Below are 14,589 nucleotides of genomic sequence, written 5' to 3'. Positions count from 1 at the left end.
ATTTTCATCACCCGTTGGAGTAGAAGAAAGTGGAGGTGTTTGAGAAAAATATTGCATCACTGATCCGTAATTTGGAGGATAATTCGAAACAGATGATGGCATGAAACAATTTGGTAGGAAACCATAATTTGGTATATTTTGGAGTTGGTTTGAAGTTTGGTTTTGAAATTGATCATTGTTGGGATTTTGGAAGTTAAACAGAAAATTAGAAGAGTTTTGGGTGTTGAAATGATTATTATTGGAATCTATTTAACAAAAAAATAAGTTTAAAATACTAAAATAGTTGATTATAATGAAAAATGATGTTTTTTTTCTGTATCCAAACGAAATGAGAGTAATCTCTGTTAATAGATAAAAAAAATTTTGAATTTTGATATAATTTTTTTAAGTAGTTTTACATAATAGAATATATATATATATATTATAATGATATTTACATTTCTAATATCAATAGTTTAAAAATAATTATCTTTCTTAACAGATTTTTTGCGCAAAGTGCGGATTATTAGCTAGTTCAAGTAAATGGTTAACGAGATTCTTTTAGCTGGATTTATCAAAATTGCAATACTGTTTGAGGACCGACGCTAAAACAAATTACAGCATCACGATCTTTTCAATGAGTAAAGATACGATAAATCAAGAAAATTAAAGAAAGTAAAGATACGATAACAAATATTATTTTGCAAATGGCCATGACAGTAGAGTTGGGTACTGTTAAGGCAACTTAGTTTACGATTGAAGTATAATTAAACAATAATCACCAGCACCTCACATATATACAAAAGTAATAATAATATTAACATTATTCATCATTTAAATACTATATTTTTTTTTTGTTGGGGGGGGGGGGGGGGGGGGGGGGGGTATTCAGTGGTTTAGGACAGTAATCGTCTTCATAGGCTTAATTAACTAAACAGCTGTGTTAGAAGAATCAACCCATGTGCTATGTCTATGATTATTATATTGAAACCTGTTCTACATATACATAATTCTTTCTATTATTAGTCAGTCGATAATTACCAATATAAATGGATTCTTAAAAGGATTTGGTTGTATTATACTCATAAAAAGTGTCAATTTGATACATTTAGATTAATATAACTGTATAATAGACTAATATATCATTATTAAATGTATGCTTAATTAAATAAAAATCTATTACATATTCAAAAAGGTAAAAGTATATTTGATGTATAAAATTATATTGAAAATGTAGAAAGACACTTTTGAAAAGAAAAAAACTAGAGGGACACTGTTTGTGAAAGAAAATGGAGTATATTTTTTTTATGTAATGACCCCTCTGTGTATTGAAGCTTATAATATGAATGACTGTGATAAGGTATTTATAGCCTATTAGCCATACTGATATACGGTTCACTGTTCACAAGCTTGATAAAGTGATATTAGCAGCATCTGAATAAGACTACGCAAATTATAAAGTTATTTACAATTTACAAATGCATACTAGTAGATTTGAATTCTGACTATGATAAAATGACAATATTAGTAAACCACTAAACTTGGATTGTTTTTAATCGCGTTTTAACGAGTTTTGTATAGTCACTAATGAATATGCAAGTTCAATCGAATGTGAATATATATGAATGTATTGAAGAGGTACGGGTATAGGCACACTCAAGGCCGGTGCAGGCCGTTCGCTGTTAGAGTCTATAGAGGTGAGTCATAGCTCTTGTCTCGGTTAGTTTAGACTTTAGAGGAGAGGCTTTACATACTGTTACGTCAATATCATCGGTCACGTTTAGCAGCGTGTTTTACTACTAAACTTTGACGACTTTTTAATATAGCCTTTAAAATATATATGCACTGTCATATGATTTTTTTCGTTCTTTTTATTCCTTCGATGACAAAAATTAAGAAAAGCTTTGTCCCTATATGCTTCCAACGTGCATTAATAATGTGTTGGAAAATACTACTATTATTGTGTAAAAAAAAAACTACTAGTATTGTATATCCAACTCATGTTAATTAGTTTTTTTTTTGTTTGTTATCAGAGCACATAGATTGTAAGGTGAGAATAATATAAAAATAACTATAAAATATTGACTGGATATTTCAAAATTAATTTTTTTATTAAATTTAATTTCTTGAATTTGAAATATCTTATTAGTTTTCTACTATCATTCTTAATTAGATTATGTTTTGAGATATCCCATTATATCTTTGCAAATGGAAATGCTCTTAGATTAAAAAAAACAAATATTCTTGTTTTTGTCAAAAAAGAAATAAAATTCTTGTTACTAGTTTAAGTAATCACACAAACTTTTGAAAGAAAAAACTAAGGAGAAATTATGTTTTTTTCAATATCTAAAAGAACACTAGTTATAGTTACTTTATTTTTTGACCAAAAAACAAGTTACATTTATTTAATACTATTTTATTAGTGGTTACGAACTTACGATTTTAGTTTTCATCTTGTCTCTCATTTTAATTTATCCCAAATCTATTGATTACACTTCATCGCATATTCATTATTTTCTAAGGTAAAAAAAAGAATTTAAACTTTATTTGAAAACAAGATTAAATAACAAACACAGTGTTGGTCCACTGGTTTTGTGGAAATAAAGATTAAGCAACCGACTCTTATATCTGGTCATTGGAAAATTAGTCCGGCTTTAAGATCCAAATTACCTGGCGATCTACAAATAAAAAGAGAACAAGATTAAATAATTATCTGTTCTAAAAGTTGAATATTTTGATTGAGATTTAATATTTATACAAACGAAAAGTTTGTACTTCAATTATTTATAATATAAAATTTTAGTCATTTCAATTTTCATTATGGCACTTGTCACATTAATAACAATAGTTTAGGTCAAAAATTTATTGATAACTTTTGATATATCGTTTTCCTCTTATATGTACATCCAATTGAAAGCTATATGCCTCTCTGCGTATGAAACAACAGAGCTATTTTCGTTCCTCATAATAATACTGTCTACGAGCATGTGCATATGCTTTCCATTATACTAGTTACTAGGCACGATTTCTACAATAATTAAGACTAGCAAAGCATATTATATACAGCAAAGTAACATCCTAGTTAGTTATTAAATTCAACTAAATAATTATATATCCCTAAAAAGATTATCGTATTTATGTTAAAACCTTTTTACCAAACAAGTAAAATTGGGTAAAAAAATCTTAAAACAAAATTATAAATAATTTCTTAAAATTTCATGAACTGGTCACACCAGCTTATATCAATTATCGACTTCATTTACTTTACTCTGATTACTATTTTACTTTGAATCTAACTTTTTATTATTTTTTTATGTATTAAGTATTAACCAAAATCCCGTAATCAAAATTTTTTAACTAAAATAAATAGTCTCATGATGTTTTGATTAGTGGAGTAATAAATGGTACGAATTAAATATACGATCGTCATAAAAGGAAAAAAGGGTGAGAAAAAAATGTTTTTAGCAAATCTTGAAAAACAAAACGAAATTAAAGGAAAAGAAAAGAAAACATTAAATTGAATTAAAAATCGTTGCGGTGCGTCTTCTCCCTCCTCGCTCTTTGGCAGTAGTACAATAAACATTAAAACAGCTTTCTCTCTCCTCTCTCCCATTACTCCGATCTGACTCTCTCTCTCTCTCATTGGCCGAGCCTGTTTGATTCTCGGAAACCCTAATTGCTCTAAACTTCGAAGCGCTCAAAGCCAGAGCAAAGTCAAATCTCGCAAACTGTTGAGAAGATGCTGCTATGATTAAAATGATGGTGATGAACGGACGAAACGACGTCGTAGAGGAAGATAATGACGATTGTTTCTACGAGTCTCTCGACCGCGTTCTCTCTTCCTGCTCTTGCTCAACCTCCAACTCAGACTACGACTCCGACAACCCCAACACCTCCGATCCGATCCACGATCCGACTCCGACTCCGACTCCGTTTCCACTCCCCTCCGGCTTCGAGCTGTGGAAATCGGAGCCCGAATCTGTTACCGAGAGACGAATCAGGCTCTTACGCGGTTTGGGACTCAGCGACGAGCCGGATCTCCGCTCTAAGAGCCGTAGAAAAGGAATCTGCAGCTCTCATTTCGCCAGATCGGTTTCATCAGACGTCTCGTTCTCGAATCATCGCGGCCAATGCGAGAATGTCGATTCTGGTAAGCTTCGACAGTACACCGGATCTGTAAATAAGCTTAATGATCATCATAAGCCGCGTAACGATGGTAACAATGTGCCTTTTGGTTTCATAAGCAAAGAACCGATAGAAACAGACATTGTAGAGAAGCAGAGGTTGAATGGCAGAGATGTGCAAATGTGCACCATTAGGAATCTTGATAACGGCAAAGAGTTTGTGGTGAACGAAGTCAGAGAGGACGGAGTGTTGGAGAAGTTGAAGGAGGTAGGCACTGATCGTCAACTGACTCTGGAGGAGTTTGAGATGTGTGTTGGGACATCTCCCATCGTTCTCGAGCTGATGAGGAGGCAGAATGTTGAAGATGTTGGTAAAGACTCTGTGGATTTGAGTACTAGTGTAAGTGGAAGCAGAGTAACTAAGCATAGACGGAGAGGGAGCTGGCTTAAGAGTATCAAGAACGTTGCTAGTAGTGTGGCAGGGTACAAAGAGAGACGAAGCACCGATGATAGAGATTCACTGTCTGAGCGAGGAGGTCACAGGTTTAGCTCTGCAACTGATGATAGCAGAGACATGTCCTTTCACGACCCTGAGAGAGTTAAGGTTAGGCAGTATGGAAAGTCATGTAAAGAACTCACTGCGCTTTTCAAGAGCCAAGAGATTCAAGCTCATAAAGGGTCCATTTGGAGCATTAAGTTCAGTTTGGATGGGAGGTATCTTGCTACTGCTGGAGAGGATTGTGTTATTCAGATTTGGAAAGTTGTTGAATCGGAAAGGAAGGGGGAGCTTTTGTCGATGGATAAACAGCAAGACGATGCAAGCATAAATTTGTTCCTTTTGGCAAATGGATCTCCAGAACCAGCTTCAATGTCTCCAATGAGAAGAGGAAGAACATCTTTTAGCAGAAAATCAGTGAGCTTGGACAATGTTTTGGTTCCGGAAACAGTCTTTGGTCTTTCAGAGAAACCTGTGTGTTCGTTTGTAGGGCATTTGGATGATGTACTTGATCTTTCGTGGTCAAAATCTCAGGTTGGTAGCATTTTGTTTTGTTATTTACTCCCAACCATTATTCTTTTGGGATGCAAATTTGTGTATGCATAGTTTGTTTAACCGTGCTAGTTCTAAGTATACGCCTTCTGAATTATTATGTGAGAATCTGCTTCTTTCAGCTATTCTTCTTCAATCAGATGCATTAAAACTCAAGACTTTGTACTTGCATTGTTTTTTTTTTCAGAACCTGCTTTCCTCTTCTATGGACAAGACTGTTCGTCTATGGGATTTATCTAGCAAGTCATGTTTGAAAGTCTTTTCGCATAGTGACTACGGTGAGTGAATATACTTACCCTCTTCTTCCCCATCAGTGACCCTGATTTACTTTGCTACTCTCTAGGAAACTAAGCATACAACGCAAAGGAGAATAAATTAGCGGTTTAATTGTTAACTCTAGGTTTGAAAGATTAGTTTGTCAAAATATTTGTGATATGAAATTTTTTTCTCAACCGGCTCTTCCATTTCACTTCAACATAGGAAGAAAGATAACAATCTATATACGTTGGTTATGTTACATAAGTTTTTCTCTCATCTGGTTTTTGTTTCCTGTTCACACAGTGACTTGCATCCAGTTTAATCCTGTGGATGACAATTACTTCATCAGTGGCTCGTTGGATGCAAAAGTTCGCATATGGAGCATTCCAGATCATCAAGTTGTTGACTGGAATGATCTTCATGAGATGGTCACAGCTGCCTGCTATACACCGGATGGTCAGGTACACCATTGAATTATTTCTATATAACGAGTGAGTTTAAGTTAAATTAAAATCACAAAGTACCTAAATGAAGCTCTTTTGGTTTGTAAAGGGTGCATTGGTTGGTTCATACAAGGGGACTTGTTGCTTATACAATACACAAGGTATATAAAACTCATTAACCATAACTCTTTCTTAGAAGTCTTCAACATCTTTTCGATCTTACTTTCTTTTTGTTGGTTATCTAGATAACAAATTGCAGCAGAGAAAGGAAATCAATCTTAAGAACAGGAAAAAGAAATCCAATCACAAGAAAATCACTGGTTTTCAGGTAAAGCTTAAAACAACAAGCTGTTCTGTTCTGTTCTTTTGATTTATACTTACTAATGTCAGATGCTCTTACTGTTCCCACGAACCAGTTTGTGGCGGGAAGTTCATCGGAAGTACTTGTCACATCTGCAGATTCACGTACACGTGTTGTTGACGGTGTTGACCTTGTTCACAAGTTTAAAGGTAAACAAACACTAAGCTAGAAAACTTTCTTCTTCGTTCTTACTCGGAGGTGGATAAGCTCAAAGTTCTTGTGTGTTCTCGCTTTGGTCTTAAAACGAAGCTAAGCGTTTAGCAAATTTCGGCTTTGCAGGATTTCGCAACACAAACAGCCAAATCTCAGCCTCACTTACATCAAACGGGAAGTTTCTAGTCTCAGCAAGCGAAGACTCTAATGTATATGTGTGGAACTACGACTCAGACTCTCGTGCCGGAAGAAGCAAACGTGTCACAGTCACAAACTCGTACGAACACTTTTACTGTCGAGACGTCTCTGTGGCCGTACCTTGGCCTGGCAAAATCAGTAACAACAACAACAGCCCTGACGAGTCACCTATCACAGCCAATAATCCTCCAACACCTGTCAACGATCCAATCAATAACAAGACCGTCACCAACGGTATCATTTCGAGCGCCACAAACCGATACTTCTTCGATAGAATCTCGGCGACATGGCCAGAGGAAAAACTTTTGCTGGCTGCAAAGAACCGAGCTAGAACTAGCCCTCGCGTGAGCGTGGACATGTCTAATGGACCGGTTAATAGAAAACCGAGTGCTTCGGCTTGGTCTATGGTGATTGTGACTGGCGGTTTACGAGGCGAGATCAGAACATTTCAGAATTTTGGATTACCGGTTCGTCTGTGAAGGCAAGGAAAAAGTTTTTCATATCAGCAAGCCTAAGGCAAAGTGAAAAAAAAAATTACTTGGTAAAAACACCTTCTCTAGTCAATAGTGTATAGATTGAGAGAAGGTTGGTTCTTCCAATAACTCTCTCTTTTCTCACCATCCTTTTATTTTTTTCACATTTGTTCTCTAAAATTCACATCTCTAGCAAATATATATATATATATAATTATTTTAAAAGAAAATTTATATACCGCAGTGTTTGAGTTGTATGTATATGAATCAGGAATAGAAATGGGCGTATGGCAATTCACACTTTGTATTTGCTAATAGGCTTATCTATACATACATGTAAATAATTTTTAGTGAAAGTATTTGTTTTTCAGTTCATCATTTCAATGAACAAGTTTGCCCTCAGAGAGCAGATTCTCCATAACAAATTATAGCATATTTTTGTTTCATAGCTCTTCTCCCATACACAGAGATGGGAGACCCATGAAACTTATAAGTAAAGGGTATGTACTTAAGAGGAAATCTAATTCTCGTATTTTCATTGGCTGTAAGAATATGACGTGACTGAAACTTCATCTATAGATAATATTCTTATATAACCTCGGAAAACATCCTGTGGGGACCACCTTTCACATGTCCCAACTCGTTTAGTAAGTGAATCTATATAAAGGCACACAAGCACACACATTTATACAAACATTACATTTACTCTTTAACCTAACGTGACAATGGCCCTTCAAGCTGCTTCTTTGGTCTCCTCTGCTTTCTCTGTCCGAAAAGACGTAATAATTCGTTTCTTTTACTTTTACTAATCATCTCCTTAACTATGTTCTGTCTCTCATAGACTAATTAATATATTTTGGTTGCAGGGAAAATCAAATGCTTCATCATCATTCAAAGAGTCTAGTCTTTTTGGTGCATCACTTTCAGACCAAATTAAATCTGATTTTGTCTCTTTCTCCTTGAGATGCAAGGTACATTTTAACATAATCTCATTAGTTTTAAAATTCCTCTCTCGTTAGATACAATGACGGATAAGAATGCTCGCAGAGGAAACAAAGCTTAAGGACCACAGGAGCAAGGATTCGAGCTCAAACAATCGTTACTTCAACAACCCCATCCGTCACAAGATCTACCTTCGACCGCAAGAAAACCCTTAGAAAAGGAAACGTGGTCGTCACTGGAGCTTCATCAGGGCTAGGTTTAGCAACGGCAAAGGCATTAGCCGAGACAGGTAAATGGCACGTGATAATGGCGTGCAGAGACTTCCTCAAGGCCGAGAGAGCGGCTAAATCCGCGGGGATGCCTAAGGACAGCTACACCGTAATGCATTTGGACTTAGCATCGTTGGACAGCGTGAGGCAGTTCGTTGATAACTTCAGGCGAGCCGAGATGCCTCTCGATGTGTTGGTCTCCAACGCCGCTATTTATCAGCCAACGGCTAACAAACCTACTTTCACTGCTGAAGGGTTTGAACTTAGCGTTGGGACGAACCATTTAGGGCACTTTCTTCTCTCAAGATTATTGATTGATGACTTGAAAAACTCTGATTATCCATCAAAACGTCTCATCATTGTTGGATCAATAACTGGTACTCTCTCCATTTTTTTTTCGTCATATACGTTTTAAGATTATGTACATGTAAATAGAACATTTATTTTTTTACATTTTTAAACAAAAACATCAATAATGCATGATTTTACCTAATCACAATTCGGCCAATAGAAAAACTAAATACAGAATATTAAATGTTATATAACATAGAAAAGTTAATAAGTTTTACAATGAAAACTTTATATAATTTGGAATAAAATAGTTTTCTAAAACGTTAAGGTATTAAAAACGGAGGGAGTATTAGCGAGTGATTTATGTACGGACTGGACCACTTAATCTAAACCCTAGATTCAAGTTCCTAGCCGTTTTGTTTCTTCTTGAACAGGAAACACTAATACATTGGCTGGTAACGTACCTCCTAAGGCGAATCTTGGCGATTTAAGGGGACTAGCTAGTGGATTAAACGGGCTAAACAGCTCGGCGATGATAGATGGAGGAGATTTCAATGGTGCAAAGGCTTACAAAGACAGTAAAGTATGCAACATGTTGACGATGCAAGAGTTTCATAGGCGTTTTCATGAAGAAACTGGCATCACTTTCGCTTCCCTCTACCCTGGTTGTATCGCTACTACAGGTTTGTTCAGAGAGCATATTCCTCTCTTCCGTTCACTCTTCCCTCTTTTCCAGAAATACATCACCAAAGGTTACGTCTCCGAGGCTGAGGCTGGCAAAAGACTTGCTCAGGTATCAAAAGTTTATATATTACTTGTCACGCAAGAAACTTTCTTTCACATTATTGAAGTGTTAGTGTAGTCAAGTCAACCAATGTATTTATTTGTTGAAGGTGGTAGGTGATCCGAACTTGACGAAGTCTGGAGTGTACTGGAGCTGGAACAAGACCTCGGCTTCATTCGAGAATCAGTTGTCTCAAGAAGCCAGCGATGTTGAGAAGGCTCGTAGGGTTTGGGAAGTTAGCGAGAAGCTCGTGGGCTTGGCCTAAAACTTGATTTGAGTCTACTCCTGTCTTTGAGGCTTAGTCACCAAGAGAAACAAACAAAAGAGGAAAAATCGATGATCGAATAAACCTTGACCAACTTTGAGTTTGTGTTGTGTGTGTTGGCTAATTCTATTTTGTTGACAAACCAAATAAATCCGTTTTTAAAAATAAATTTGATAAATAACAATTGATTTAAGATGTTCGATATTTAAGAACCCCTAGTTGATTCGTCAAAAAAAAACCCTAATTGATCATTTTCTTTATTTAGGAGTCCCAAATGCATATTTCAAGTCATATCTTTAAATTTGATCATATATCTAAATTGGACTGAGAAAATCTTGGATTTAACATTGAGACTAATTTATGTTTCCGTTGAATCAAGTCTGCTTATTCTTCTATCTCCAATATTCAAGAGTTTCTTTATTCACAATAAGACATGCATATATGGATGGTTGGTTTGTTTAGATTCTGGTTATATAACATACAGAGTCAAATATGACTTTAAACCGTAGCAACAAATCACAGAGTAGAGAAGTCTTTGTTAAACGCAAAACAACATGATGGACTACTGCAAAAAAAAAAAAAACTTAACATTTGCAAGAAATTGAAAGAGTTTGAAGAAGTATATAAAAACGTATAGACAGCATATCTTTTCGTGTTCAACGTACTTACCTAACTTAGCAAGAACAAAAAAAAACACAGCAAAAAGGATAGCCTGTCAGACTGCCGTGCAACCACCCCGGCAAGGATAGAATCGAGCCGAGTAACGATCCTCTACAGCACCGAACACATCCTACGATGGTCGCAGCCGTTAATCACGCTCTAATCGCACGGCCATGTACCATCAACCAGGGTTAAGGGCTTGTCTCTTTAGAGATCAAGAACACAGAGGTACGGCCTATAGAACGGGTCCTGTTCAAGTAAGGTCGTGACCATCATCGCTCGTTCAGCCTAACATATACTACGAGTTTCTTCGCCAATGCAGCGATGTGGGATGCTAATCCAGATCAAAAACAATACTTTTGTAAGACCATAGATGGGTGAAGGCCCATTTAGGTATTTAACGCCTATCAAAACTCAAAGTTACACAAGATAGTCCTAATTAATTAACAAATTTTGTAGAAATCATCTGGTTTAGCAAAAGTATAGTAACAGAGTTGAAGCATGAGAACAAAACAAAACACAACAAGAATTTTCAAATTAATAAAAGGTAGTGAAAGATTTGTTTTGCATTGTTCACCAATTCATTAACTGATGCACTAACCAACCTCTGAGCAAAGAACATTTAAGGAACATATACATAAAAAAAGCTTAGCTACACTATATAAAAATCAAGGCAAGTAAAGGATTGAATGTTTGATATCCAAGTGAGAAATTGTGATAAATAAACTCTCAGCTTTTTAAACTATCGTAAGTTTTCAATGACCTCAAACTCGGTTCACTAAAATCTTTTGTCACTCAAATCACAAGCAAATCACTTCAATATTATCCGCTGTCTTAGAGAATCTTTCAGCTGAGACTGTCAAAAGCTTGTTAAGAGACATGTTTTCACCTCTGCTCTTCAGCTTTTCTTCATACCGGTGCTTGATCCTGCTATCAAGCTTGTACCCAAGAAACGCAGGGAAAGCCAAAAGCTCCTCCACTTCACGACCCATGTACTCTATCAAATACTCCAGTTTCTCCTCTAAAGAAGTATGACTGTACTGCAGGACTTGAGGATGCTTTGTGCTCATAGCTAGAATGTCTTCAAGCGAAAGACCGTAACTCAAGTACAGCCCAATCACCCTCTGCATATTGTCAGAGCTAGTTCTGGTCACAGCCCCCATCGCAAACGCCAGCTCCCTTGTTCTATGCTTGTATCCAATCTTCACCAGAAACCCTAGTTTATGCGAGAGGTTGTCTTCTGATAGAGCTAGAAACAACGGCGCTTTACTCAAGAACTTGAACATGCCGGGGGAATCAAAGCCAGACTCTTTCAGAAACTCTATCCTCGGCCTCAGTTTCCTCTCTTTACTAGTGCTGATCACGTTAGGGAACACATGAACAATCTTAAACACTTGCTCGCTCGTCAAGCCAGCAAAAGACTTAAGGAACTCAACGTGGCTGTTCATATGGTCAACGCTGTAACTCAGTATAGCAGGTAGTCTACGTAGCACGGTTCCAGTGGCGAAGTCGTCTTCCCCGCTGAGATTCCTAATGAACTCAACCCTAGGAATCAACTGAGTATCCAAGTCACTGTTGAGAATAACTGGTCTCCTCGCAATGATACCGATTCCACCAAAAGGTTCCAAGTAACTAATCAATCTCTCAATGTCTTCAACAGATTTCTGATACATGAGTTTATTCAGGTACACTTTGCTCAACACGTAAGAGATCTTTTCTTTAGGTATCCCATGGTGGATAAGCAGCCTCACCTTCTGGTTGAAACTAAGCAAGAAAGAAGTGTCTGACACAGCGAGTATGCGTTCCACTAGCTCAGGGTCAAGCCTTCCTTCGAGCTCATCAACCAAGAAGGTAATAACGAGATCTAACTCTTCTGAGGTCAATAAAGAAGGGCACTTTGCAATCAAACCTTGAATCGCGAAGCCGTCGAGTTTCAGAGACTGAAGAGAAGCGACACGAGCGCTGATCTTATCCAAAGGTGTCGACTTTACATCTGGGTTCTTCGCCAGAATCATCTCCGTTTCTTCCTCTTTAAACCCAATATCTCGGAAAAGCGAAAACAGAGACCCTGGAAAAGAAGAAGGTGAGACTTATAAGACGCACACCAAGTGTTCGCGAATATGCTTCAGAGGGAGAAACGCATATGAAGTACGAAAATTAACTTACCTATTTGAGTTTCCCCATCAATCGTACAAGTAAGGCAGTTACATCGGTGAATATGAGCGGTCTCCCGACGTTGTAAGCAGCAGACAAACAACGGCCGTAGCTCAGGCTTAAATGTAGAAGCAGGGAAGCTTACATGGGAAAAGAGAGATGTAACAGGGGGGAAACGAAGCCGGAGACTAATGGGAGGTGAGAAGAGGGAAACAGAGCAAGAGACGAGGGATAAGATGACCATGGCGATATCCAAAAACGGTGGTTTCTGATTTGGGATTCACATCCACATTCAACGGTCGTATTGGATTCCAGCTTGGTTTTGATTGAAGCTTTGACATCCACTTTTGTAATTAATATAGGGCCTAGGTGAGAAATAAATAGTATTGGGCTTGGGACAACAAGTCCAAAATGATTAGCTTAAGTTATCAGTTTATCACCGCTAAATTGTTTTTTCTTTTTAAATCTGCCTTAAATTGTTTTTAGTTTATGATCTTTACCCGGAAAAAAATGAAATAGGTGCAGAAAAATGAACTATATAAGGATTTTTATCAGCAAGATTTTATTGATTAAAAGAAAATTACTTACATAGGTTACTAACTAACCAATGATACAGAATACAAAGGAGATAAAAATTTGATTTACAAATTTATTCATTCTACAGTTTTTTTTATAAGTCTATGAACACCCTTCTTCTGCTCATAATTTTTTCCGTCAAAATAATTTTTATTAATACTAAAACAGCAAACTGAGTCTATGAAGTTATTTATAAAGATTTGGCAGACAAATACGCCACAGAAAACTCATATTTCGGCTGATAGGTCAAATATTTGTTTGTTACCATTTTGATGGGGCATCTCTCATAAACCAGCTCCAGTTTGAATAGTTGACTTTTAAAGTACGCTAGTCAAAGAATTCTGAAGCAAAGTTGAACAATAGAAAAACCTTCTTAGAAAAAAATATTTTGTTGTCAAGAGAAAAATATTTTAATGAAACATGGGAAAATCAACAGTTAAATATGGAAGACCCACCAACATTTTTTCTTTCTTCTATTAATACAGTGTGTAGGAAATTTCGTTAACGTGGATGAGTTAATGCCGAGTAGTGAACAAAATTCCATAGTCAAGTCTTCCAAAAAGTCAAATTTTATACAATTCCGTAGTCAGGTCAAAATTTACACAATTTACACAGCGTTACGGTAAAATCAGTGTTTTTAAAGCAGACCAACATGGCAATTAGACCAAATTCAACTATGAACTAAATATATGATTCGGACTAAACTCAGATTTATCCGTTTAATCATGCGACATAAATATCTAATTCTCATTATGAGCAATTCGGTTTATTTGACACCGATAAACCGATCCCAAAAAATTAGTCAATTGATCTCGTCCATTCCAATTCAGATTATTAAAAACCCCATTAAAACAGTCAGAAGCTCAAAACTGGACAAAATAAGTAAATTTATTCAGATTCAATAAATGTCTTTAAACTTTAAATGTATTCACATTTAATTTTTCAAATTTTCGTTAAAATTGACTAATCTTATAATTTAATAAAACTAAAACTATAGTTTATATTTTCAAAATTATGAGAAACTACAATATTTATTAAGTTTTGCTACCGTCATTATATAATTTTGTTATCTTCAATGTTTATTATATATATTTTATTTTATTTAAAATAAATTGTGTCATATTAAACGTTATTTTTATTAAATTAATGTTTATATTTACAATGATTATATGTTGTATATATATATATTCGTATTCTAATTATAAATTTAATATTTATTATATTAAAAAAAATAAAAAAAATTTGTAAGATGAGACGATACTGAACTATGGACTGGGGAAATTGTTCGGTTTGGTTCCCTATCCGGTTTTTGAAAACATCGATATAAATGTCGCTAAATAATAAACCGCACGATTTAATCGTGGAAAGAAAAATAAACCCTAAAAGAGGAAAAATATTACAGAATTGGTCTGAGATGGACGGTAGTCGTCGTTTCACACTCTCCGTCCACCATTCTTAATTCTCCTCTCTCCTCTAAAAAGCAATGGCCTTTCAAGCTCCATCAATGGCTGTTTTAAGCTTGGCATGAAAAGTCCAATACTTTATTATTATTATTATAAACCATAAGTTTATTCTCTCCACTCGTTATCCCTTCCTCTGTCCTCTTCCTCT

The 14,589-nt window shown here is 35.8% G+C and overlaps 3 protein-coding genes and 1 non-coding gene across 4 annotated transcripts; 2 read left to right on the top strand and 2 right to left on the bottom strand.

Moving 5' to 3' along the window:
- Window positions 1-3,506: 3,506 nt before the first annotated feature.
- LOC106434514 (WD repeat-containing protein 44) lies at window positions 3,507-7,425 on the top strand. The gene is made up of 7 exons (XM_013875387.3): window positions 3,507-5,133; window positions 5,339-5,429; window positions 5,713-5,870; window positions 5,962-6,013; window positions 6,098-6,180; window positions 6,269-6,362; window positions 6,493-7,425. The coding sequence occupies exons 1-7, from the start codon at window positions 3,727-3,729 to the stop codon at window positions 7,041-7,043; spliced, it is 2,436 nt and encodes an 811-aa protein (XP_013730841.2). The 5' UTR covers window positions 3,507-3,726; the 3' UTR covers window positions 7,044-7,425.
- A 173-nt stretch (window positions 7,426-7,598) lies between these two features.
- On the top strand, window positions 7,599-9,790 carry LOC106434515 (protochlorophyllide reductase A, chloroplastic). Its single transcript, XM_013875388.3, has 5 exons — window positions 7,599-7,816; window positions 7,904-8,008; window positions 8,085-8,625; window positions 8,974-9,332; window positions 9,433-9,790. The coding sequence occupies exons 1-5, from the start codon at window positions 7,763-7,765 to the stop codon at window positions 9,586-9,588; spliced, it is 1,215 nt and encodes a 404-aa protein (XP_013730842.1). The 5' UTR covers window positions 7,599-7,762; the 3' UTR covers window positions 9,589-9,790.
- Window positions 9,791-10,297: 507 nt separating this feature from the next.
- LOC125579705 lies at window positions 10,298-10,515 on the bottom strand. The gene has a single exon (XR_007317760.1). It is a non-coding gene; the product is annotated as a small nucleolar RNA U3 (small nucleolar RNA).
- A 341-nt stretch (window positions 10,516-10,856) lies between these two features.
- Window positions 10,857-14,085, bottom strand: LOC106392956 (transcription termination factor MTERF8, chloroplastic-like). Its single transcript, XM_013833721.3, has 2 exons — window positions 12,415-14,085; window positions 10,857-12,316 (listed from the first exon to the last, which is right to left on the bottom strand). The coding sequence occupies exons 1-2, from the start codon at window positions 12,644-12,646 to the stop codon at window positions 11,049-11,051; spliced, it is 1,500 nt and encodes a 499-aa protein (XP_013689175.2). The 5' UTR covers window positions 12,647-14,085; the 3' UTR covers window positions 10,857-11,048.
- Window positions 14,086-14,589: the final 504 nt, after the last annotated feature.

The sequence above is a fragment of the Brassica napus genome, chromosome A10 (genome assembly GCF_020379485.1).
Source record: "Brassica napus cultivar Da-Ae chromosome A10, Da-Ae, whole genome shotgun sequence".
NCBI classification, from domain to species: domain Eukaryota; kingdom Viridiplantae; phylum Streptophyta; class Magnoliopsida; order Brassicales; family Brassicaceae; genus Brassica; species Brassica napus.
The sequence above is the reverse complement of the archived record's forward strand: the minus strand, read 5'-3'. Positions and strand labels throughout refer to the sequence as shown.

Bases quoted from the DNA above. Each gene is read 5' to 3' on its own strand.
- LOC106434514 (XM_013875387.3), top strand. From the start codon at position 3,727: ATGATTAAAATGATGGTGATGAACGGACGAAACGACGTCGTAGAGGAA. The intron at 5,430-5,712 runs GTGAGTGAATAT...CTGTTCACACAG, and splicing joins CTTTTCGCATAGTGACTACG to TGACTTGCATCCAGTTTAAT. The intron at 5,871-5,961 runs GTACACCATTGA...TGGTTTGTAAAG, and splicing joins GCTATACACCGGATGGTCAG to GGTGCATTGGTTGGTTCATA.
- LOC106434515 (XM_013875388.3), top strand. From the start codon at position 7,763: ATGGCCCTTCAAGCTGCTTCTTTGGTCTCCTCTGCTTTCTCTGTCCGA. The intron at 8,009-8,084 runs GTACATTTTAAC...GAATGCTCGCAG, and splicing joins CTTTCTCCTTGAGATGCAAG to AGGAAACAAAGCTTAAGGAC. The intron at 8,626-8,973 runs GTACTCTCTCCA...CTTCTTGAACAG, and splicing joins CATTGTTGGATCAATAACTG to GAAACACTAATACATTGGCT.
- LOC106392956 (XM_013833721.3), bottom strand. From the start codon at position 12,646: ATGGTCATCTTATCCCTCGTCTCTTGCTCTGTTTCCCTCTTCTCACCT. The intron at 12,317-12,414 runs GTAAGTTAATTT...CTTCTTTTCCAG, and splicing joins TGATGGGGAAACTCAAATAG to GGTCTCTGTTTTCGCTTTTC.